The sequence below is a fragment of the Malus domestica genome, chromosome 15 (assembly GCF_042453785.1).
Source record: "Malus domestica chromosome 15, GDT2T_hap1".
Classification (NCBI taxonomy): Eukaryota; Viridiplantae; Streptophyta; class Magnoliopsida; order Rosales; family Rosaceae; genus Malus; species Malus domestica.
Genome location: NC_091675.1, coordinates 5,229,852 through 5,254,014, shown reverse-complemented (window position 1 = coordinate 5,254,014; position 24,163 = coordinate 5,229,852). Strand labels below are relative to the sequence as shown.

General features: G+C 37.8%; 4 protein-coding genes across 6 annotated transcripts; 2 read left to right on the top strand and 2 right to left on the bottom strand.

The window, feature by feature from the left end:
- Positions 1–69: 69 nt before the first annotated feature.
- LOC103455940 (uncharacterized) lies at positions 70–1,749 on the top strand. Its single transcript, XM_008395553.4, has 2 exons — positions 70–374; positions 1,075–1,749. Exons 1-2 carry the CDS (start codon positions 240–242, stop codon positions 1,447–1,449), a joined length of 510 nt encoding a protein of 169 aa, XP_008393775.1. The 5' UTR covers positions 70–239; the 3' UTR covers positions 1,450–1,749.
- A 294-nt stretch (positions 1,750–2,043) lies between these two features.
- LOC103455939 (kinesin-like protein KIN-4A) lies at positions 2,044–10,322 on the bottom strand. Of its 2 annotated transcripts, none has more exons than XM_029094831.2 (26): positions 9,878–10,322; positions 8,991–9,137; positions 8,727–8,876; positions 8,348–8,613; positions 7,838–8,025; positions 7,627–7,751; positions 7,427–7,463; positions 7,198–7,289; positions 6,958–7,068; positions 6,588–6,701; positions 6,328–6,421; positions 6,029–6,141; positions 5,833–5,931; positions 5,642–5,752; positions 5,425–5,541; positions 5,252–5,332; positions 4,863–4,934; positions 4,625–4,718; positions 4,359–4,390; positions 4,173–4,270; positions 3,987–4,085; positions 3,608–3,829; positions 3,302–3,464; positions 3,031–3,201; positions 2,640–2,946; positions 2,044–2,524 (listed from the first exon to the last, which is right to left on the bottom strand). In XM_029094831.2, exons 1-25 carry the CDS (start codon positions 9,995–9,997, stop codon positions 2,743–2,745), a joined length of 3,120 nt encoding a protein of 1,039 aa, XP_028950664.1. In that variant the 5' UTR covers positions 9,998–10,322; the 3' UTR covers positions 2,044–2,524; positions 2,640–2,742. The 2 variants fall into 2 exon arrangements, with proteins under 2 accessions (XP_028950664.1, XP_028950663.1); XM_029094830.2 differs by having other exon boundaries at positions 6,029–6,144; positions 9,878–10,274.
- A 4,482-nt stretch (positions 10,323–14,804) lies between these two features.
- LOC103455938 (long chain base biosynthesis protein 1-like) lies at positions 14,805–19,979 on the top strand. The gene is made up of 13 exons (XM_008395550.4): positions 14,805–15,097; positions 15,536–15,731; positions 15,847–15,941; positions 16,505–16,596; positions 16,957–17,050; positions 17,143–17,215; positions 17,305–17,437; positions 17,868–18,048; positions 18,409–18,549; positions 18,637–18,732; positions 18,941–19,082; positions 19,287–19,417; positions 19,504–19,979. Exons 2-13 carry the CDS (start codon positions 15,626–15,628, stop codon positions 19,678–19,680), a joined length of 1,461 nt encoding a protein of 486 aa, XP_008393772.1. The 5' UTR covers positions 14,805–15,097; positions 15,536–15,625; the 3' UTR covers positions 19,681–19,979.
- Positions 19,980–21,620: 1,641 nt separating this feature from the next.
- On the bottom strand, positions 21,621–23,826 carry LOC103413011 (uncharacterized). 2 transcript variants are annotated; one of them, XM_070813503.1, is made up of 8 exons: positions 23,701–23,826; positions 23,497–23,664; positions 23,346–23,399; positions 23,123–23,254; positions 22,915–23,023; positions 22,774–22,815; positions 22,638–22,694; positions 21,621–22,412 (listed from the first exon to the last, which is right to left on the bottom strand). In XM_070813503.1, the coding sequence occupies exons 2-8, from the start codon at positions 23,640–23,642 to the stop codon at positions 21,840–21,842; spliced, it is 1,113 nt and encodes a 370-aa protein (XP_070669604.1). In that variant the 5' UTR covers positions 23,643–23,664; positions 23,701–23,826; the 3' UTR covers positions 21,621–21,839. The 2 variants fall into 2 exon arrangements, with proteins under 2 accessions (XP_070669604.1, XP_070669605.1); XM_070813504.1 differs by having other exon boundaries at positions 22,915–23,018.
- Between the last annotated feature and the right edge of the window lie 337 nt (positions 23,827–24,163).

Here is a 24,163-nt window from a genome sequence, read left to right as displayed (position 1 = left end):
CAAGAAGCCCAATAAATAAACAGGCCCATAAAGGAAGGATCTGAAATGAAAGCCCATAACAAGAAAAGATCACAAGCCTCTGCGAGAGAGATGGCTGAGGAAGCCGACACCTTTAACCTGAAGAAATTGCTAGAATCCTCCACTTTTCTTTCATCAAACATTTCCTCACCCAAAAAATATATAAATATTAGGACCAAATCCGAAATCGGCGTACGATTTCGAGATTAGAGAATGCCACCATGAACCATACGGACACGGAGATGATGGAGACGGCGGCGCCGTCCAACACCGGCCAAGGCGACGTCGTCAGGGACTTGCTCACATTGTCTCGCCAGCTCCTTAATCAAGGCAAGCCTTCCCAGGCCCTTCAAGCGGTAATCTTCAACTTCATCATTTTTTATGTATTAAATTTTTATAATTTATCAGCTTCCTCCAATTTTCCTTCTGTTTGATTCGCATCGTCCATGGAATTGAGTAAAACTGATTTAATTCTCATTAATGCGATTTGAATGTTAGGGTTTATACTGTCTTGCCTGCCAATTTTGTACTGATTTCTTCTTTTTGTTTTTTCTTTCAAGAAAATGATTGGATTCATGCCTGAATGTGTAAAGAGAACATTACTAGTTATAGCGTGTATAAATTTGGAGCAAAAGGAGATTGTATGTTAGCATATATAGGATTTCAAAGCTGAACACGAACGATTGGCGTAAGTTGTTGGATGAGGAAAGATAATGATTTACTTGTTAATTGTCTAGTAGGAGTAGACGAGTAGTTAACTGTTGACAGAAAGGTAGTGTTGGCCGGTGGTTATGGCGTTTGGGGTTGTGATTTTGGAGATCACCAAGCACCGCCTTAGAGGGAGCTTCGTAGTGAGAGACTTGTCTAGATGTTGGTACCTCGTATGTGTGTCTGATGAATGTATGTAGATGCTCCTTCGGTCAAGTTAAATGTCAAAGCATGGAGCTACTACGAGTACGAACAGATAACATATTTATGTTGTTAGAAGTTTTAAGAATCAAGTGAAGTGTGTCCATGGAGAACCTTCATCGCATGCTGATTTCGTTTTTGGAACAGGTTGTTATGGCAATGAGAACAAGGGGTGGGGAGGAGGCTGTATTTCAGTCCTTACATCGTGCTCGTGAGCTGTACAGAAGTAGATTGCAAGAAAGCGCTGCTGCTGATCAACTAGCTTCTTTGTTTGCGGAGTGTGCAATTGCCGAAGCTCATCCTTGGAAGACTGAACCAGAAGCAGCAGGTAACGTGGGTGGTCCGTCAGTTGGTCCTGGACCTGATGATCAAGGAAGTTCCATACTGGCGGAAACTGGCAGGATGCAGGTTGTGTTGGATGCATTTTCAGATGGGAGTAGCTTCATTTGTTTACAGTGTGGAGGTCTAGTTAGCAATCACCGCAAAGACGAGCACTACACATACTGGTGTTGCCAAACTTGACGTATGGATACAAGCCCACTTCTACAACGCTACTCGCATCGCATGTGATTCTGTACTATTATTCAACTTCTGTGAGCCTCCGATGGAGTAGGTACTACTGATCCCAGCTCCTCTCAAATGGTCCGCGTTGTTAGATATTGACTATCAGCAAACAAAACATATGCATATTATGGTTCGGTTCAGGTTGTCCAGATTGTGTATCGGTTGGTTTGGAATGTATCGATAAAATACCTTATCTTGTATTAGTTAGTTTGGAATCTTGTAATACCTTGTAGTAATCAAATTTTTTTCACAAGAAAATACGCCAACGTGGTTCAACTTTCTTTTTGGGTACAAAATACAAATGGTGTTCTGATCAAGGTCTCTATGGATAGTTAGTAACATCGCTCGTGAGAAAAACGTGGGTAGTGACACTCTGACTCACGGATCCATAGGGGCATCTCTCACAAAAACATGAACTCTCTCTGTATCTTGATCCCATCCGATCTGACCTGTGCTGATCGTACCCGGTGAGAGAGCTGCCTTACCGAACTTTTCTTGTTGCTTAGGCTTAGGTGGCTACGTCGAACCGAAGAATGATTTCATACGTATATGTCGTACAAGGGAAGGATTTATTACAGATAGGCATACAAGAAGCAATCTCTCCAATGGAATGACTATAATGTTTACACCAGGAAAAAAAATTTTCTACAAAAGAATTCCCCTTTCGTCGAAAACTTTGATGCAACAAAAAACGCTACACACAAACGACATTCTAAAAAAAGAACGACGAAGAGAGCCTTTTATACATATTTCTGTAACTTTGAAGGATTTTTCCTCTCAAGTTGTGTTATTAACAGAAATGTACTACAACATTACACGGCTCGATTTCTCCCTTCACCAGTATATCACCACTTGCAGTCTTGCACCATTGGTGTTATCTTCTAGCTACATAGTATATCATCGGCAGCATCAACACGAATTTACAATATGCTCCGAGCGCAGTAACCATTGCAAAACTTTCAATAAAAACCCATGCTTCCCAAAATGATCTCCACGACAGTAGCACAGATCCTCAACGACTACTTATAGCACACTGCATTATTCAAAACAGTCGAAGTAGGTTAATCGCTGTGCTAAGCTATCCTGTTGAACAAGTTATTTCGATAGATATGAGATTCTCAATCATAATTTTTGTGACTTTATAGTACCTGTACTTGATTCTTGGGTTCCCTATGCTATGCGTTGGGATGATGCTTATAGGTCAAAGATGAAATTTGGGCAACAATAGGCAGATGACTGCAGAACATTACATCAGGATTGACCTTGTAAGCGAGGTTTGGTCCTGATGATTGTTTCATCGCTGTGCCTAATCCATTCCGAGAGTCTCCAAGGCTTCTGCCATTTCCATTTGAATTGTACTAACCACTGGTGATGACTCCTCTTCCACCTCCATAGCTTCCCAGCTTGCCCTATAACTGCTAGTTTTTTTGTTGGCAAATGCCCGATGGGTACCATCTGCAATAACAGAAAATCGCACTTTCTTAGCCAAAAACAGAAAACAAGTAACAACTCTGCAATTGAAAGGAGGATGAAATTGACCTTTCGTGTCTTATCTATGAAAGCTATCGATTCTCTGACTGAGCCGCTGGCGATGCCTGCTGTATATTTCAGCTGTTTTTGTGCTGGCACGGAGATTGGGGACAAGGGACCATTCGTGTCATCAGCAAAGTGTTTCAGTGGATTCTGTGAGTTCTCCTGATCATGGCCAGCCTAAAAGTAACAAAGATACACACAAAAAATCATTCACATACGTTAGCCAAGGTTAAGAAGAGTACAAGAAGAAATGTTACGCAATAACTAATATTCTCACCGAGGCAGATGTTGCCAATGCAGCTGCAACAGCTTGCTCTCTCACTTTTAGTTCCTTCTCAACTTCCTTTCTTCGTGTCTCACTCTGCCGCAACAAACCTACGAGTTCTTTGAGATGCTCTTTCATTTCATCGATTTCCATTTCTTTCTCCCACAACTGGCACCTGTCGGCATGTGGAATGATATTTAGAATTTCATAACACAAAAAAGGTAAAATAAAACCAGGCCAGACTGATACATCGATATTCGTATTGCATCTGCAAGGAAACAAAGGTTAAATAAAATCATTCAGAACACATGGAAACACCTTGTATCTGCAAGAGAATTGAACATATATTGAAGCAAGTTCTTTGCATCTGCCATTGAGCGCAATTGGGTCCAACGTCCACGGTTGGTAAAGGCACGCTCCCGTTCTTCTGCCTCTGAAAGTTGTGATGCCATTGCTACTATTGAGTTTGATGTTATGCTAAGCATGTTCTCAAGTGAAGATATTCTGGCCATTCGTGCATTAGGTGACATGGAGGATGCTCTGAACAAACAAAATACATAAATAAACCACCAGAGAGAGAGATTTAAAATTTTTTGTTTTCTATATGTTTCATGCTAACCATTACATCAGATTGCAAACTGTAAAATGTGGAAGAAGACAGAATTATGTATACATAATTGTTTAACATCAAACATACCGGGCAAAGCCATTCTTTCCTCTTGGAGGACTAAGGCCCTTCGAAGCAAATTCGTTTAATTGTTTCAGCATGGCCAACTCTTCTGCCAGTGCAGCTCGTCTGGATATCACAAGCTTTTAATAACTAAAATCTCCAAAAATATATCTGATACATGCAAGTATTAAACGAACATATATTTATTCTTACACTTGACTTTGTTTCTCATATTCATGACGAACTTCATGCACATTCACCATAACTTCAAGCTCATGATCAAGCCACCGTTGTAAGGATTTCTCGTTGCCCTAGTGGTGCAACTTGAGTTAGAAGGATTCAAAATCCAAGGGGAACAACAGAAAACATATGGAAAGAAGAGGAATCAAAGAGCATTACCTGTACATGTGTCCCATTTCCATTGGCAACAACTGGTAAAAGTTTACACAATTAGAAAGTTTAACAATAAAGGAGAAGACCCGTGCTGTGAAGTGGAAGCGTGAAGACCCTATGTTATAAAGATGGCATTTCTTCCCATATGAGGTAATTTTAGAACTTGGGTGATTACATATGAAGGTGAATTTCATCTTTCAATACCTCCTTGGAGATAACGAATGCAATTATGAATGCAACGAGTGTCCAGGACTGCACCATAAAAAGCATACCTGAGTTGTCACGAGCAGAAGATTTACGAGCTTCTAGCAATTCTTTCAGCCTCTTGGTAGCCATTGCAGCCTCTTCAGTCTTTCTTTGAAGAACCTGAAAGAATGGATAGTGATTAATTCAACTACCATAATACTATGTCGCGTAACATGGAGCTTGTAATGAAGGCAGCAATTAGGATAATATTCCCAAATTAGGTTTTGTATTAATAAGGGAAATAAGCAACTGAGATATACTCACCATTTTCTGGCGTTGATTTAACGCTTGCAGCTTATGCCTTTCATATTCATTTCTCCTGCCTTCTTTCCGTAACTATTATAGCAAACATAAATCAAAGTAGGGAGCAATAATTAATAGAGGAAATCCAATTCAGACGAAATAATTAAAACATCGTCATACCCATTTCCACCCTCTACTGTTTTATGCATATACTACCTAATAAGCAAATATACAGGTAATTAGGCTCTAAATCCTACTGCAATTTCCAATTTGCACTCGCTCCATCCGATAGATTAGTACAGAGTAATAATTCATAGACTATATACTTTTACATAAAATGGCAGGAGCTTCAGTTCCATTTAACTTTAAAAGTTCAGAGAAAAAGAAAAGGAAATGAAGAAAGCAAATACCTGCAGCAATTCCTTCTCTCGGGAGGCTTTCCACTGCCGAAATTGTTCTGCCTCTTGTTTTATCCTTTGTTGCAATTGAACCTATTATTGAATAAATATGTAAACTATATCAGTAGATGCAGAGAAAATATTAGCCTTAATAGGAAAAAAAAGTACGAGTAATGAGTCGAAACCTTTTGTGCTTTTATAGACTGGATTTCATCTTGCAGCCGCTTTGCTGCTTCATCACTTTTTTGTTTTTGCTTCAAAAGTTGAACCTGGCTTTCTTGTTTCTTCTTAAGATCCGAAATCTGGTATAAAAACATTGAACAAGATGCCACAATTGGATTACAACGAAGTTCACTGCTTGTCCAAAAGAAACAGCGATCTAGTAGTAAGAAATATGGTTACCTGTCCCTCAAGTGCCTTTAACTTCTGGTTATGAACATCTTGCAACTTTTGTGTTTGTCCATCACCAGCAGAAAGATTTTCAACTTCACCCAGCAATCGGTCCCTCTCTTGCTGCAGCATGAAACAAGGACAAACTTGAATATCAGTTCTCTCCAGAATAAGACCATCAAGTATAGAGGTTTTAAGTGAACCTGCACAGTTCTTTTCTCATCTTCTAGTTCCAAAATTTTCTTTCCAAAATGCTGCTTGAGTGCCAGAGTGTCGGACCCTTCAAAAAATTTCATCTCCGACTGTACAAGCGTTAAATGCAAAGTTACACATAAACTCTGTGATGACATTAATGTGATTTTGATTTAACACAGAACAATATACATACGCAAATGATACCTCTTTTTGCTGTAGACGTTTATTCAATTCATGCAACTCTTTGTCCATGGTATTTTGCAGAAGGTTGTGCTCCCATTCTTTTGCTACTTCTTCATCAATTTCCTGGGAATCACCTGTTAAAATAGGAAATTGTACCATATGTAAAATAGCTCCACTTTAATGAACTTCCCCAACACTATCGATGCACATGAGCTATAGCTTATTTGCGAAAACAATAACAAAATTTACATAGTTGCAGATGATTTAATTGTGAGAAGAAAATGTTGTCGACAGAGTCCTAAACCCGAGATAAGCAATACCTGTTATCGCATCGCCCATTTGATAGTCAGCCGGTTCTAAACTTTGCAAACCCCTTTTTAGACCATCGCTTTTGACCGAGCAGGGGCTATCATCCTGCAAAATGAAGTTTTAGATCTGCAAATCTATCTTTCAAGCTGATCATACATGGTTTACAATAAGAAACCAAGACAAGTTACAAGTCAAAATCATATATATAAGTACTTGAAAGAAACAAGATGAAAGAATAGCGTCAATCTCTACTAGAGCATGTAACACATACTTGAGAAGCTCTTTCACATGGCTTTACACCATTGCATCTACTGCGATATTCATGAAGTTCCCGACAAAGATCCTCATTAGCAGCTTCAAGCCAAGTAATTCTTTCCTTGAGAACCTAGATAATTAGTAAAATCACTTAGAAAATGATATATTCATACCTAAAAATGTGAAAGAAAATGACAATTACATCTATTCCAGTTAAAAAAATTAGTCACAGTTTTATCATTTGAGGTTTTTCTTTAATGAAGCTATACTTGGTCACAGTTTTATCATTTGGGGTTTTTCTTTAATGGAGCTATACAATAGTACAGCTGGGGTAACTCTGACCGTCAATGGAAGAAATCAGACATAACGCTTCACTGAAATCATACCTGTACTTCATCAGAAGAAGATCCTCCTCCACGTGAATAAAGTTCAGCTTGCAAAAACTCTAGCTGTTGGCGCATCTTTAACATCTCATTGGACATGGGATCTCTATTTACCTGTTACAACAAATCAGAAAAGCCACATAAATGACACCGTTACAAAAGGTAGAAATTCTGTACCTAGTATCTAAAATGGTAACGACTCCGAATGAAAACCATGGACAAGCTTCATTCTGAACAACTTACGATAGGCTTATTTTGGATATTGCGAGCACGATTTGCATACTTTAAAGTGTTCAGGGTTTCTTCAGCATTGATATCAGCAGGACTGATGCAGGCTGTGTGACATAAGGGAAAACATGGCAGTATCATGTATCATGCGGACAGATGGATAACATAATCAGCAGATAGGTGCTTGTAACATCCCTTCCACTGTCATTAAGCAAAACTAAACTTTCTAACCTAATAAAGTTACCTATCATAACAGTTCGACTGTTACCACCAAGCGAATCCTGCAAAAATCATTATATTTAGTATAAACTTAAAATATAATTTAAAAAAAAAAAAAAAGTTCATAGGAGCTTCATGGACATATTATTTAGTATAAATTTAGTCAAGAACATTTTGTCAAACACTTTACCACAAAGTTCTACAAATTCTAGAATGGAACCAAACCTGCAGAAGCCGAGTAAGTTTACTATCTCGATAAGGCACATGAAGACCTTCTTTGCGCTTCTTCTCATCACCAAGTGCACTGATAACATTCCCAAGGGCAAGAAGACCCTTATTAATATGAACTCCTGTTTAATAGAAAAGAACATTCACATGAAAATGTATAACAGAAATACACTTTAGATACAAAAAGTGATAAAAGAATAGTATTTACCTTCCTTAAAACGCATGCCATCGGAACCTGTCCTCTTGGCTCGCTCAGACCCAGCAAGATCTACTAAATGCAACTTGGCGCATAGATATTCTTCATTCATACTCTCATTAAGACCGTTGTTTTCATTGCATGCTGAGTTGACTTTATGCATTTGCTCTAATGTAATGGTGAAGATGGCATGTGAGCGACTGTAAACATAAAAAGAAAAGGCACAAGTCATTAATTGAAACCAGTGGCACATACTGAATGTATTTTAAGTTTATAAAAACTTATTTTGGAAAGGACCAACTCTTTCTCAAGAAATAGAAGGCAAAAATATTGTCTTTACACATTTAATAAAAATTTCAGATAAAAAAGGTAAGTCTTTTAGCTCAGCTAAGAACTACTACCAGTTGATGTACATTCCCCAAAAGCTTTAGTCAACTAGTTTAAGCCATTGTGGTAGCAAAAAATCACCGGATTCAGGAGAAATACATAAAACTTTATTGAAAAGGAAGGTGCATAATTTACCTTGATTGATTGTTCATATTTGTACTCCCTGTTGCTCTGCTCAACGATCCTTGTTCCAGGCAAGCAGCCATTTCTTTTAGTGTACTTACACTGAGTTCAGTGGACCCTGCCAGTGTAATAACACCATTTGATGATTCTCGAATTTGTATTGGTGGCTTTCCAGGGGATGCTACTTTCACCATATGCCCGTTGGCACCTTCTTTTGCACCTTCTGGTTTGCTCAAAAAACTAGGATCGAGCAAGTCTCGTACTTCTTCTTTTAGAATCTGCGCATCAAAGTCTCTTAGTTAGATTTCAATAATGCAACGCAGCTACGTAATAGTCCAAAAGCTTGTAAAATCTTCTAACAAGATTGAGAATATAACACACTTTGACAAACCTCAATAAAAGATACATGCAACTGGAATTCAGTTTGATGCTTCAAATTTTCAATTTTGCCGAACAATACATTCATAACTTGCGGGATAATTCCTGATTGGCAACCATCTCTAAAACCAGTGCCCATGGTATACGTTTTTCCAGAACCCGTCTGCAGTAGAATTAAGAGGTTAACACAAACGACAGTAAATTGCAAGGTAAGCCTATATAAAAACAGTAAACTGCAAGACATGCAATCTCGGCTCTCCAAGAAAAATGTAACTACCTGACCATACGCTAGGACAGTAGCATTATATCCGTGAAACAAACCATCCACCAGCGGAGCTATACGTTCTTCAAACATTGCAGATGAGGGGGAACCGGTACTCCCATAGACATTATCAAAAGTAAACGAATGCGTCCCAATTTGTACCTGCACCATTGTCACAATCAGCTCGTAGATTAAACATAAATACTCGTGCTTTTGGTCCGTTGCACGCATCAGCATTGCTCAAGGTGTTAAGAACCTTGAAACTTTAAGTAATCCCAGAGTACATAAGATTGAACACCAACAAATGTTATAGGCACCACACATTCCAAATACGAAATGAGAGAAAAAAGTATTTCATTTAATTTTATAAAAGGGTCCCTTTTTGTTCGTAAATAATTAAAACTACAGAAAATCTGCCAAAATGTTAGCAAAACCAAAGAAAGAAAGTTTGATTTCCAGGAAAAGTCACGAGTTTTCGGGATTGAAATAAAAGCAAATGCGGCCATGAGGCCCATGACTCATTAGCTTCCCTCCCAATGTCGGCCAATCAATAATTCCCAGTTCTAAGTTGACTCGACAGTGTGCTTGAATCTCCATCCCGTAGTTTAGATTAAATTAGAACATCCCTCAAATCAAATAATTCCCCGTTCTTCAAATTCTGGAACTCAATAAATTACACAAATTTAAGATGAATTCTGATCCGAAATCAGATTGACAAGTGAAGCATGCAATCCTGATGCTCACTAAGTAAGCACATTTGGATCTAGATTTCCCAAAAGTTCGATTCTTCGAATTCGGTTAGTTAATCTAGAACACAACTATACCTAGAGAGATAGAGATAGAGACACAGAAAGAGAATGCGGTAGAATCAATGGCTGAGAGTGAGATTGCGGAGGGTGTACCTGAGGCTTCCCAGGGACGACAGTGACGCAATCTTTACACCCCTGAAGCTTCTCGTCTCCGATGAGCGGCCGGATGTGAACCGCCACTTTGACGCAGCAGTCCTCCCCTGCTGCTTCCATTGCTACAGGGGAAGATAGCCAGATAGCTAGAGAGAGAAAGACAGACAGAGGAGAGAGAGACAGAGATGGAGAATTCAATACAAAAAAAAGGAGCAGAGAGAGAGGTATCAAACCGTTCTCATTTTCTGAGTAATCGGGAAAGTTAAATGACAACTACACATGAGCCAGAAAAAAAAAATGAAAAAGAAAAGAAGAGAGAGAGTGTAGAGAGAAAGCTGAGCAGCTCAGCTGGTTGTGAGGAGGAAGGAGCGTTGGAGAGAGAAAGTAAAAATACTGTAAGAAAGGAGAGGGAAGGGTAGTTGGGGAAATGAGCGGGTAACTGCTTGCTGGGACAACCACCCGTGTCATTTTTTTTTTAGAGTGCATCGTTGTTCATCATCATTTAGTGTGGTGTATACTCATCATTTTATTTATCACTGTTAGATGAGTTTAAATTTTAAGATTTGTTCCTATTTAGTACACGAATCTCGAAATTCAAACTTACGTAACGATGATAAATGGTGGTGAGCAAAATACTTCCATTTTTCTTTGCGCCACACTACTCTCACAGTTCCCCTCTGAAATCTTTTGTGCCGCTCTTTCCCAAAATGCCGCTTCTCCTGCTTTCGCAATTGCAACGGTCCCTCGTCGCACACCCTTCCCGCAAGGGAGTGTGTGTCCAGGTGTGATTTCTCACTTTTGCCCTTTTGGACGGAAAGAATAGTCCCACACAAATTAGACACAGCCAGCTGGTGATCTCCCACATCACATGGCCTTTTAGAGTCCATAACCCTGCTGGGCCCCACACTCTCTCCAGTCATAGACTCCGCTGATGATGGTCCCACGTTTTACAGATTTTGTGGCAGTTAATAGAAGAAGAAAAAACTCATATTTTTCTAGTTTGCCACTTCAATGTATCATGTTCCGGTGTGACTTCTTGAAAACAACAGCTCATCTTGTCCTCTTCATACTCGGATTTCTTTGAATCAAAACATCTCTCTGTCATCTTATATTTTAACGTTAATTTTATTGCAAATATTGTAAGATATATGTCAAAAATATGAGGTGTCAAAAAGTACATAGAAAGCCCCACTTTTAAAATAGTACACATAACATTTCTTAACCCAAGGTTCTGTAATCGAATCTTCTTCTTTATCAACATTCATATGACAAGAGTTACAAAAACGAGAAGAGAGGTACTGGTGTTCGAGTCTTCTTCATTTTCAATGTTCTATTCTTTTTTTCTTTTTTTAATATTTCATGAGATGAGAGATACAAAAACGAGATATTATGAAGATCACACTGGTTTGCATACGATTTTTTCTCGACCTTAGTTTTATTGTTAACTACATATAGCATTTGCACGGCTGTGCTCGAACAGGTTCAGCAGCCCAAAGTCTAGTGAATAATGATGCACATTGTTGATTTTTTATGGTTTTAAAGAACTTTTACAAAGTAGATGAGAAGGGGCCATCAATGGCGTCAAAAGTGAGAGGTATTGAAGGTTTGCATTCCGATTTTGATGGTAGGTGCTGATTTTATCAACGGTATGTTTTAAAATGCGGATTTGTCGTTAATACATAATTGATGTTAGGTTTTGGACATGATTTTCAATATTAGAATTTAAGGCTCAACTTATATCGATACTAAGAATGATGACTCATAAGTTATCATTATATGATCAATTAACTTCACTTCACTTTTTCTAAAACGCAATTAATTTTATTGGAAAAAAAAACTGAGATTGTGATATCTGTATTATTGAGTTAAATTAATCAAATCAAAGACCAAATATGGGAAATTGGGATCAAAATATCCGATACACACGCATACAAAACATAAATAGTGTATAGACAAAGGAGGTTAGCTACATTATCCTACACAGAAATCCATGGCACCACCACCATACCTGCAGCGTGCCAAACCTTTTTTAGGTGGGCCAAAGCTGATATATAATGTCATTTTTTCCATTTTTGTGGGAATTGCACGACGGGAGTTTGGACACAAATAAGTACACTCCCTTGGCACAGTGTGGACATATACTTCTGCTAAATTATTAGTCCGTATTATTGGTTGGGTTGTCACGATTCCGATAGGTCTAGGTAAGACATTCTTTGTTTTTTAAACTATTTCTGGATTTATGAGAAACAACTTAATACAATCAAAAATATTTCTTGCTGGGTAGAAAAACTCAAAATACTTATGAATTATAGAAGCGTGTTTTGTTTTTTGTTTTTTATTTCATTTTTTTATAATAATAATATGTAAGCACCTAATAGAGTTCTTAGTATATTAATATAATTCAGCACTTTGCAGCAGCAGCATCGGTGCTTTTTTCTGAAGTGGTAGACTGCAAGTTAAGCAAAAGCAGTTGTTTCTGCAGTTCTACAACTTCTGCTTTAGTGAGAATGAAGGAAAGCATGGAAAAAAAAAGCTGATAAAATGATCACCACAACACACAAGTTTGAAGTTTCCTGTATCTGTCCAAACCTAACTTCCCAATGATTCAATTTTCTGAATTCGACCGTTGGGTTTGGATGCAGACCAAGCAACTAGAACAAGGTCCCACTAATACAGTTTGTTGATTAACTGTGGTGATCTTAATCTCAATGTTCCTACCAGTAAATCATCTTAATCGACATCAAAAAAATGGATTAAGGCAGCTTAATTACCTTACTATATAACGGATTTGAAGTCTAAACAACTTTGCTTTTGATGGATAATGACATTTTGATTACTAAGGCAGGGAACTTGAGGTAACAAAAACTCTTAACACGTTCGTATTGAACTCACCTGCCGATTTGGGAATGACTCTGTAGATGAAACATGATGTGTTACTTACATTTAAACAAGGCACCTAACATGGCATCCCCATCAAAACGAATGTACTCTTAAGTTTCCAACACTAGCAATTTCAACGCCAAGCTAACTAAGCTTCCCTCCGGAAGAGATTTCGACCAACAAAAAGCACTAAAAGCATTATGACCAACAGTTGCAAGAGCATCAGCAACAAAATCCACCTCCCTATAGATATGAGAGAAAATAATGAAATGAAAAATTGGCCAGTCACACGGTTGGAGAAACTAAACACATTTTTTAAATATTTGAGGAAGACCTAGGAAGACTTTAAAAGAGACTCTAAGAAAAGACATGAAATACTTGGGGTTAACGGAAGACTTGGCGTAAAACTAATTGCAATGTCGTTCTATGATTCATACAGCTCACCCTACTAAGTGAGATAAAACTTCGTTGTTGTTGTATAGCATAGGTTGCAGCAGCCTAATTTTGCAGTGTGTGTTTCTTTATTATATTCCCATCCTTCTCACCCCTAACCTTTTTCCTTGTGCTTTTCTACCATGTGGATGTGGGAGCTTTTGCATCACATGCTTCCACCACCTTTAACATCCCACCCTGTTATTCCCAATCCTCCTTTTTTTCATCCCAATCTCCCTAATTTTTTGATCCTCAGAGGTCACAAACAATCCTCCTCTCTTTTAATTTACAAAACCATTGACCCCAAATAATTAAACAGATTTGGGACTACCTTACGCAGTCTAATCAGTGAGTTGTTAGTCACTAAACAGTGAGATTAAGTACAATTATGGTTTCATTTATGGGAGATTGATATGATTCCCAAATTAAACAATTATTAGTGTGGCCCTCCCGTCTTCCCAAAGTGAATATGCAAATCCAAGTTGTGCTTTGTATTCCCATCATATTTTGTCTTGGATTAAACTTGCAATTTCATGCCCTCTAAAGGCATTTGGGACTTGGGAGTGGAGGAGGAGACAAAGCATGTGGAGCTCTGCATTTTTTTCATCATTTGCTTTATATCGAATTCTGGTGTTAATTAGTACGGGATAGCACTATGCAACTATTTTTAAGTGGCTTTTGGGATTATGGCCAAATCCTCCTCACTGGTTTCCATTCACATTCAAATCTTAATGATTGGTCATGCAATTTTATTACTTTTTTTTTTCTTGGACTTGTAAAAATTGCACGACTGGTACGTGTTAATCAGTAATTTAGCACCTGCACATTACGACAAGCGTAAAGATTTTTATCACAAAAGCATTTGGGATCTTTGTATTATTCAACATAGTTTGCTCTAACTTGTAAGGCAATAGAAATTTAATCTTGTGAAAGGTTTGTTGCTTAATAAATTAAGAATATTTAAGTATTGAGTTCGATTCTCAATTTCCCAATATCACTAGATAGCGTTTCTCCGTTGCGCGCATGTGTTGTGCTCATCAAGTGCACATGCCCTAAAACAATCAAATCTCAGCCATTTATTCTCATAGCTTGAAAACAGCGAATGTGATGAGTTCGGCATGCAAGGTGGGGAACCCATACGGAGGGGAGAAAATTCCCTTCACTAGGAAATTAGGAATTGTGGTCCATTTTGTTGCCATATCTTCTTGATGCCATAAGTTTCCAAAGTCAATTGTTTTCAAAGGTGCCATGGGCCAAGGCATGGAAAGAGAAAGCAGAAACTAGTAAAGTTGTAAATGGAGGCCCAAGGCCCAAATGGCAAATCCAACTATAACAGCCCACGATATCCATTTATACCAGAGAATTTTTCTACTGCAATTGTGATCACAACCGCCACATAATATTACCAATCAGCGTCACAAATACAAATAGCGTAAATACGTCAATTCACGAGTTATGATAGGAAGGTGCACTCTCACTTCCAATCACACATCCAGCTCCCATACAAAATTACTACCCCATTTACACTCATTTATTGTCATGATTCTACGTTACTAATACAAATTTACTGCCATAAATTATAAATAAAAAATTTAAATCATGGTATTATGGCGTCGGTAACCTATGAATTTCTATGTTTCTAATAAATATCACTAATTTTTATTTTATTTTTTTTTACTCGTACGCGCCAGCGAAGAAAAAAATAAAAAACACAAGAAAAAGAAAAGGAAAAATCGTCTGGCGGACGAATAATCAAATCGGTTGACTCCGTCCCACTCTTTTTCATCTGAATCTGAGAGAGAAGCGAGGGAGAGGAAGAAGAACCACATCTGAATCCTCCTCTTCCGTTGCTCCGTCGCCCCAACCGTCACCACCTCCGCCGTCTCACCCGCTCTCAATCATCATCAGGTACTACTCTTCACTCATCTCCTCGCTGTCTCCGTCCATTGACATGTCTGTGTGTGTATATATACATGTATGTATAGATCACGCGAATTATAATTTAGATTAATCAGAATACAGCTCAGATTTTGAGAATTGTTTTGAATTGCGAACCGAAAAGGCCCCGAATTTTTGGTTAATTTATTTTAGGAGGCGACTCCAGGGTTTTGTTTGCTGTTGGATCTCATTGAGCACCGTGAATTCTGGCGATTCCTTGGACAACGATTAAGAAAAAATAAATATTCATATGTAAAGTTGATTTATTTCCGGAGTTTCGAATCTACTAATGCTAGTTTTAGGCTTTTAGCTCGTAAAAATTGTAACACTTGAAGGGTTTTAGTTTATAACACTGTAAATTTTTGTTACTGGATGAGTAATTCGTGAATAATCGGTATTTACATGCAGGGAACTGGGTCTCTATGATGGAAGTACATGAGTTTCTAGACAAGTGATTTTTGAGGCCTGTTTGCGAATTGAATCGGGATATCGAGTAAAATGTCATCAAGTGTTATGGACATAGTGAATGCTACTGTAGATTGGGTGACGGCTACTTTAGATGCTCCCTCTTCTCGAGCTGTTATTTTTGGATTTCCTATTGGCGGTAGCTTACTGGATTCTAATAACTGCCTCTATTGTTTGTCTTCCTTTATTGCTTGCTATCGAAAACTAATGTTTATGTTTAACAAAGTTTTGTTTCATTGGCCTTTTTATTGCAGGACATTTATTTGTAGAAGTATTGCTTTTCTTAGTCATTGTTTATCTATTTTCCCAGAACAGTTACAGACCGCCTAGGCGGCCTTTAACAGAGCAGGTTCGTGGTGCAGATTGCAACCCTTTGTCTCCTTGAATAGGACTCTATCTGATAGATGATACTATTGTTTATGATTCCTTGAGATAAGATGTCCATCTTTATTGATTAGGCTTATCTAGTCGTTGACTCCTTTTCGTTGTATATCATTTACGAGACCTTTGAGGCTTAAACCCAAAACCTGTGTTTTCTTATGCAATCTTCTCTGTTATATAGCCTTAAATATAACACTTTAACAGTAAAGTCCTATCTTGTTACTATTTCGTGGTAAGTAGAGCCTAACAACTAAACGTCCATTTTGCTTGCATGCCACTTTTTTATTATCCATTTTTTTTTCCAAACAAACTGTCACAGTTTCTTACCTTAACCTAGTGAGGGTAATTTGATATGACTAGATTGGACTCCTTAGTGGAGTTTATATGATAAATATGTGATTTACAGATTTGGCGGGTCAACCTTTTGACTCATTGAATGGAATTTAGTATGATATGCTTGAGTTGTGGTTGGTATCTCAGGCGTGTCCTTGTTTCTCAATTGGACTTTGCTGGTCTATCTGATATATGTAGGAAAAGGACGAGCTATGTGAGGAATGGGTTCCTGACCCTCTTATTCCTTCTATCACTGATGAGATGCTGTATGAACCCCCCGTGTTGGAAAGGTTAGTGAGATTATTTCAATCTGTTCATAAACTAATCCCATGTTTTTCTGGTCAAAACATATTCTTTGATTTGTATGTTCAGTTCTCCAATTTTCTTGAAGAGAAAGCTAGACGAGTTCCTTTTTATTGGTGCATGTTTTCCCCGTACAAAATGGTTCTGGCTATCTTCTGCATGTTTAACCTGGAGTTCTATAATGGTCCCACTTATGTGTTGTCATTTTCCCCTCATTGTGGAAGATTTTGTGTAGGAAAAATCATTTTAGCAGATTTTTTATTCTTTTTGTATTAAGGTTTTGGGTGAAAACTTACCAGTCCCTTCATTGTTCTAAGGGATTCCACTAATGAGTAGAATTTATGCAGTGCTGCAGGGCCACATACAATAATTAATGGTAAAGAAGTCGTGAACTTTGCTTCAGCAAATTATCTGGGATTGATAGGACATGAGAAGTTACTTGTAAGACAGTGCTTTACGTAGTATTACTGAATACTTTTTTCCTTTATGTATATTTTCTTAAATAGAACATTTATAGCAGTGTCTGATCTCAGGAGTCATGTAACTCTGCATTGGAAAAATATGGTGTTGGCTCATGTGGTCCTCGTGGGTTTTATGGAACAATTGGTATTCTTCGACTACTTGAGATAAAGTTGATTTTTCTGTTTCGTACATTAATTGATTTTTTTTATTTATTTCATTTTATTTTGCATCAGATGTCCACCTTGACTGTGAGGCGAGAATTGCAAACTTTTTGGGAACTCCCGACTCAATTCTGTATTCTTATGGACTGTCGACCATGTTCAGTGCAATTCCAGCATTTGCCAAGAAAGGAGATATTATTGTTGTGTGAGTATGCATAATCTTGATCATTGTAATTACTGTAGTTTTTTCTTCATGTGTAGAACTTGGTTTGTTTCAAATGTTTTATATGTTAAGAAAATGCTTGGTTCGTTTGATAGTTATTATTGATTGTGATTCAAAATGACGATGAAGGGACTTCTGAAATTACTGAAGTGGTAAACATGAAAGTTATGATTTTACTTTTCCCTTTATTTCATTACTTTTGTTCCTTTTTGCTGATGTAAACTTCTTTTCTTTGATGTATTTGCATGACATGGAATAACTTTTAGTGAAATTTTATTCCCACTGGGTTTCTATTGTATGATCTTGTACCTTCCTTAGTGTCGATGGACCTCATGCTGCTAAAATGATTTCATGAAAAATTCTGTTTGTATATGAATATACATGTAAGGCGGTTTCTTTTTCCTTTTTCTAGAGATGAGGGTGTCCATTGGGGAATACAAAATGGTCTTCATCTTTCTAGAAGCACAATCAAGTATTTCAAGCACAACGACATGGAAGATTTAAGGAAAATTCTGGAGGAACTCACTTCAAATAAGAAAAGTGGGCGAGTTAAGAAATTGCGGCGCTACATTGTAGTTGAAGCTGTATACCAGGTATCCCAGTCTATTACTTATATCAAATTTTATTTAATTCATTTTTTATATGTTGTGAGCTGTTTTATGATTCAATCCAGCATCATCCACTTTCATGAAATAGGTTGCTTATACTTCAGCTCACGCAATTTTTTTAGGGTTTTTCTTAAAGTCTTGGCATCATGTTACATTTTGAGGAAAGCTTCCATCTCTACGTGAACCACTGGCAAATAGAAAAGCAAACTGTCTTTTCAGCATTCAACACTGTCACTTGCATGCTGACAAATTATCTTCAGTTTTGCTGAGAACTTCAATAGCTGAATGCAATTAGATGTAGGTTGATTTTATTTGAATTTTTTCTCCTTTTAATAAAATTTGCAGAATTCTGGCCAAATAGCCCCCTTAGACAAGATAGTTGAATTGAAGGAGAAATATAAGTTTCGTGTGTTATTGGATGAGAGTAACTCATTTGGCGTGCTTGGAAAATCTGGAAGAGGTCTAACTGAATACTGCGGGATTCCGGTATTTTTAGAAACCCTTCTTTTTTTGTATCTCTCATAACTATTGATCCGTTACCTGTTTGTGATTTCTGGTGGTGTGATTTTGCAGGTTGAAAAAATAGATATTATTACTGCTGCAATGGGACACGCATTAGCCACAGAAGGAGGATTCTGCACTGGAAGTGCTAGAGTCACCGATCACCAAGTATGTTTACTGAATACATACTATTAACCATTTATATGATGTCTCTGTTAATAGATGAAATTTTTAACAAGAAAATGACTTTCTTATCTTTCTCTTGTAATGAATGCTTAATTATGTGCTCTCAATCACTTGTATGTACATGCATATATTAAACAAAAAAAATCAGAAGTTTCTAAATGATAAAATTTTGGGATATGGTATTTGGCAGCGATTGAGTAGCTCTGGGTACGTCTTTTCTGCTTCTTTGCCCCCATATCTTGCAAGTGCTGCCATTACTGCCATTGATATCCTCGAGGAAAACCCTGGTCTGATAACAAAGCTGAAGAAAAATATTGCCATATTATGGAAAGGTATGTTCTTGATCTCCTATTCACATGCATGTAGTTTGCTGCTCTTTATTCTGTATCTGGACAGTTGTCAGCGCCATGGTTTACTCATCACTCGATCAATTTCCTTGGCATCCCTTTGCTTTGTGAGATCACTTACTGCCTGCCTTGCATTATGATGCTCTTGATTGAGAAATGAAATGTGATGTGATGTGATGTGGTGTGCAGGATTGTCAGGTATACAGGGCCTCTCATTCGCTAGCAGTCCAGAATCCCCGATTGTCTTCCTCAGACTAGAGAAAGCAGATTCTGTGAAGAGTGAACTGCAACTCAAACTCCTTCAAGATATTGCCAACCGTGTAAGTAAATGGTTACCTTAATTACACTTTTCTGAATCCTTTTCTGCCTCTCTACTTTCTTAATTGTAATGGTTGCGGTTTTGCAGTTGTTGAAGGAGCATTCCATCTTTGTGGTCGCCTCCAAAAAGTCAACACTTGATAAAAGTCGTCTTCCATTAGGAATTAGATTGTTCGTCTCCTCAGGCCATACGGAATCTGATCTGCTCAAGGCAGCTGCATCACTGAAAGGTGTTGCAGAATTGGTGCTGAAGGATCATATTTGACTGGTGGACCGCAGAATTCTCTTGCTCTCGCAAGCACGCAGAAATGACCAGGATGCAGGAGCACCTCCAGCATCTTTACGAAGCCCTTGGACGGTTGATCAGTTTTGTGATGCAGATTAACAAAGAAAGGCCTCTGTGTGCTGATAATTTGTGCGATGGAGATATGATTAGATTATAATTGCGTTCTTTTTGCCGCGTTTTGACATGTGAACGACATTAACGTGAAGTTTAGTGTAGAACACGATTGTATCTTTTTGATATGTTGGCAATGCTGTGGAAAATTTCATGTTACAATTGTACATTGGTTGCTCCTGATGCCTTATGATTTTTCTCTTTTAGTTGGAAATGACTCGAGATGAAATATGATGTGTTACTTGCATGTATAAAATTTCTATTTAAACAAGGTTCCTAGCATGCATGCTCATCAAAATAACTGTACCCCAACACTGACTTCTCACTACTGGAGAAATTTGTTTTTTGTATTCGGAACATTGTCACGTGGTAAAATGTCTCCATAATCTATATAAATTTTTTTGAAACAAAGTTACAAATAATTTAGATATATTAAAATTTCTTAAATAATTTAGATATATATGGACTATTAAATTCTATGAATTAATCTCAGTCTTCACTAGATATAGACAGTGTTTAAAATAGGTAAAATATTGATATGCAAATTTATGGAAATATATGAATATCAGTTTCCTTTGACTGAAACTATGAAATTTGCAATAGGGTGGATATATCAACTCAATCAGATTTAGTCGAAATTAGAGAAAATTTCTCAAAAAAATTTCAAAAGTTCAAAATTTGCAACGTTTTTGCAGTAAATTTTATGTAGTGAATTGATAAATATCATCGATATTCATTGATTTTCCTATATTTCACCGATATGGGTGAAGCTTGCATTTTCACCGCCTTATATCGATCCTTGATTTTTCGGATATTTCGATTGAAATATCGATAGTTTTGTGGATATTTTAAACACTGAGCAAAAGCGAAGTAGAGGAGACCAGAAAATACTTGGCTGTCAACGACGTCCACTTTCTTACAAATCTTTATGTGGGTACACCTTTGAAACATGAGACTAAAGGCCTTTCTTGAGGCGCTTTAAGAAAGAAGCCAAGCCTCGCGAACATACATGCACCTTCTTTGAAACAAGTTGTGCCTCATCCAGTTTTGTGGATATTTTAAACACTGGATATGAGCCCTGTTTTTTATTTTTTTCACCAAAAGGTTTTTTCACTTCTAAGTTTTTTATTTTAACAAACATATTATTTACGCTAAGGGGTAATTGTGGGCTTAGCCTCATAATGGGCTAGCAATAATGTGGTTCAAATTCGACTTTGGTGAGAATCGAACCTAAGACCTCTCACTTACAAGTAAAGTAAAGAGGAATACTATTAGACTGTAATATTGAGTGACATTTCGTCTTAAAGTTAAGTAATACAAATTGGATTGGTATTAAAATTTGCCAACTAAAATGGTCCAACCTTTTATCAGTTATCACTTGTATTGGGATTTCCAAACGACAAGTTGCACATCCACATGTCCAGCATGTCGTACTAAATAAATATGACACCCAGGTGGCCAGACCACTTGTTTAGAATATATTTCGAACGGCTTAAACACAGCTGCATTAGTAATATTTTTACTTGCTTTCTTAAAATCGTATTCACTTAATAACATACCAACTAATTCTTAGTTTCGTGATATTCAATTTTTAATGTTGGAAGAGGTTTCAAGTTTCGTGATATTCAATTTTTAATGTCGGAAGAGGTTTCAAGTACAGATCCAACTCGACCAATAAGATGAAGAAAAATTGAATGATTGGGGATTGTAGACCATCATTTTGTCGGGAGGAGGATACCATATGTCTCATGCAACATCTTTGATCCAACCCTACGACAATCTCTGGTCAGTTTTCATCTTCAGTTGAGTTTTGGGGACCATGGAGACGTCATTATTGCATGAAAGAATAATTACATATATATTGCTATATGACAAAAGCCCAAGCGAGCATAATTAAAAAGATTGAGTTGTAGATGTGGGATAAACCAGTTGGCCAAAGCAATGTATTGCCTGCTTGCATCTGCGTTTGGAAGAAAACTGGGCTGCAACTTTGTAATTAATTAAGATTCAGCGAGAGCAATTTAAGTCTAACCCTCATTTTCTAAACCCAAATTAGGGTTCATGGAACTGTGCTTTTCTTCATTAGCTGCATACGAGTGACAGGATGACTCTATTTTCGTAATGCCACCACTAATCTTCAGCATCTGGTCTGCACAATTGTTGCCACTGTTGCTCATGGTGTTCATAAGCATGTCTCTGTCAGGAGCTTCACCAGAATTATAGGATGGGATATTAACCGAAGGTAGCTTCGACAGTAGAGCTCCAAGGCTGCAAGAAATGGAGGGCAGAAGAGGAAGAATTGGCCAAGGTGGTGATCCTGGAAGTCCATTTTGTGGGGTGTTCCAGCCCAAGTTTATGGACTTGGTTTGGGAATGATCAGGGACTTCGTTGAACAATCTTTTCACGCCGGTCAGTTGGCGCTTTTCGTAGACTGATAAAGCTGTTTGATCATGGTTTGCAATCATCTGAGGATTTGGTTTGAGGATGTAGGGATGTTGGATTGGTAGGTAAGGTCTTTGCATGGCAAAAACTCCTGGTATGCTCTGGAGGTAGCTGAGTTTCCTCTGTATGCTGATCACAAGATTAAGATCTTCCAATATCTGAAAAATCCCAATTAGTCAATCAATTGATGCTTTACCCAAGGCTATTGATTTTAACCCACCTCTTTCGGCCGCCTGTACTCATTGAGTCGCTCCTTACGCCAGTGCAGATAAAATTGTGAAATATTTCATTTGTAGTGTAGATGGCTAAAAATTGAGCCCAGGAATCGCTACAGTTGATGTTGATGAGATTGGAAGGGAAAACAAAGGGAGACGAACACAAACCTTGTCGAAGGAGCCAAGTTGAATTATGCCTTCTCTAACAGAAATGATTGCAATAGTCTGCAAAATTTCAATATAACGAACCGTTGAATCGTGTTACTTAAAGTTCTAATTCAGTGAGATTTTGAAAGTACAAAACCTGTATGCCTGATTGGAATTGAAATTCCCACGCCCTTGGTTGCTGCATGTAAAAGTGGATAAAGGGAAAATTAGGATGAATTGAAATGAAAACTTTATGCTTTTGCAGTTACTTCTGTAAAAAGCAAGTGAATTGGCTTACAGGTTCAGTGGATGCATTCCAAGAGGAAATGAAGGTAGGATCACCTTCATTTGGTGCATCTCTGAACACCCATTTGTGGCTATTTTCTGCTGCTACTTTCCCCACTAATCTGCAGCCAATACAAATCCAAACTCAAATGAACTAAGATAGGCACACTACTATGACCAACTGACCTAACACGCTTCTGTTTTAGAATGTAAATACTCACCCTTCTCCAAAATTATAGACTTCATGTGACATTTTGAAGAAGACATCAGCTCCAAACCTCCCCTTGATGTACCCACTTCCTGCTTGCTCACATTCATAGAAATCACAGAACCCATCTTCCCAAACAAGAATCCTGCAACCGAAAATTCACTTAAAAACTCAAAAATCATAAGAATTATAAACACGGGTTTTGTTTTGTCACAGTTCTTTGTTAATCACTTTACCAGTTCCGTTTGTTTCCTTTGGATCGATTAAGAGCACTCCCTCCATAATCCCACCTGCAAAAACCAAAGCACTGTGACTTGTTCCATGAAAGTAGCTTTTCGTAAAAGTGCTTTTCACGTATATTCTGTTTTTGTAGTAAAATTTTCTTACTTTGGGGGAGGATAGTTCCGAGGCAAGATTCTCCAGAAGACAGCATAAACCCATTTGGAAGGATTGGAAGAAGAATCTGAACAAGAACAGAGGTTCCTCAGCGTGTGCTGCAAGAGACAATTAAACATGGGAAGTCCAGTTTCCATTGTCACAGAGAGAGAGAGAGAGAGAGAGAGAGAGAGAGAGAGAGAGAGAGAGAGAGAGCTTTAGAGTGAAGTTAAGCTTGAGTGTGCTGTTGTTTCCACCACAATTAAAAGGAAAAGAGGAAATTTGGGAGCAAACAACCAATGTCCACTGGCTGACATGGAGTGTTGGGATTTTGGAGTTAGCCTCCAACCAAACCCACTCTGCAGTGGACCTCTGGAGTTTGTTTCATCGTGGGACCTGGATATTTACAACTCAGAAAGGAGGAGATAAAGAAGAGTACCCTACTTATCAAGAAATCTACCACTGTAACCGGTTGGGAGTAAAGCAATGTGACTTGTAGTCGGTTGTTATCTAGTAAGTTACGTTAAAGAGATAAACACAAGATATATAGTTAGAGATGGCTAAAACCTAAGAATCTCCCCTACTAACTTGCCCTGTGAATCAATAGTTCTCTGTATAATCTCATACAACACTTATTATATGTGAGTTGTGTGTAACTTGGTTTAATTTGGACGGGCTA

What these genes read in the sequence shown, in the direction of transcription:
- LOC103455939 (XM_029094830.2), bottom strand. Translation starts at nt 9,997, where the DNA reads ATGGAAGCAGCAGGGGAGGACTGCTGCGTCAAAGTGGCGGTTCACATC. An exon ending in CTGTCCTAGCGTATGGTCAG is followed by an intron (nt 8,877 to 8,990) that starts GTAGTTACATTT and finishes ATTCTACTGCAG; the next exon opens with ACGGGTTCTGGAAAAACGTA. An exon ending in TGGCATGCGTTTTAAGGAAG is followed by an intron (nt 7,752 to 7,837) that starts GTAAATACTATT and finishes TCTATTAAACAG; the next exon opens with GAGTTCATATTAATAAGGGT.
- LOC103413011 (XM_070813503.1), bottom strand. Translation starts at nt 23,642, where the DNA reads ATGGAAACTGGACTTCCCATGTTTAATTGTCTCTTGCAGCACACGCTG. An exon ending in CGGAACTATCCTCCCCCAAA is followed by an intron (nt 23,400 to 23,496) that starts GTAAGAAAATTT and finishes TGGTTTTTGCAG; the next exon opens with GTGGGATTATGGAGGGAGTG. An exon ending in GGAATGCATCCACTGAACCT is followed by an intron (nt 22,816 to 22,914) that starts GTAAGCCAATTC and finishes TTTTACATGCAG; the next exon opens with CAACCAAGGGCGTGGGAATT.
- LOC103455938 (XM_008395550.4), top strand. Translation starts at nt 15,626, where the DNA reads ATGTCATCAAGTGTTATGGACATAGTGAATGCTACTGTAGATTGGGTG. An exon ending in TAGTTGAAGCTGTATACCAG is followed by an intron (nt 18,049 to 18,408) that starts GTATCCCAGTCT and finishes TAAAATTTGCAG; the next exon opens with AATTCTGGCCAAATAGCCCC. An exon ending in TTCAAGATATTGCCAACCGT is followed by an intron (nt 19,418 to 19,503) that starts GTAAGTAAATGG and finishes GCGGTTTTGCAG; the next exon opens with TTGTTGAAGGAGCATTCCAT.
- LOC103455940 (XM_008395553.4), top strand. Translation starts at nt 240, where the DNA reads ATGAACCATACGGACACGGAGATGATGGAGACGGCGGCGCCGTCCAAC. An exon ending in CTTCCCAGGCCCTTCAAGCG is followed by an intron (nt 375 to 1,074) that starts GTAATCTTCAAC and finishes TTTTTGGAACAG; the next exon opens with GTTGTTATGGCAATGAGAAC.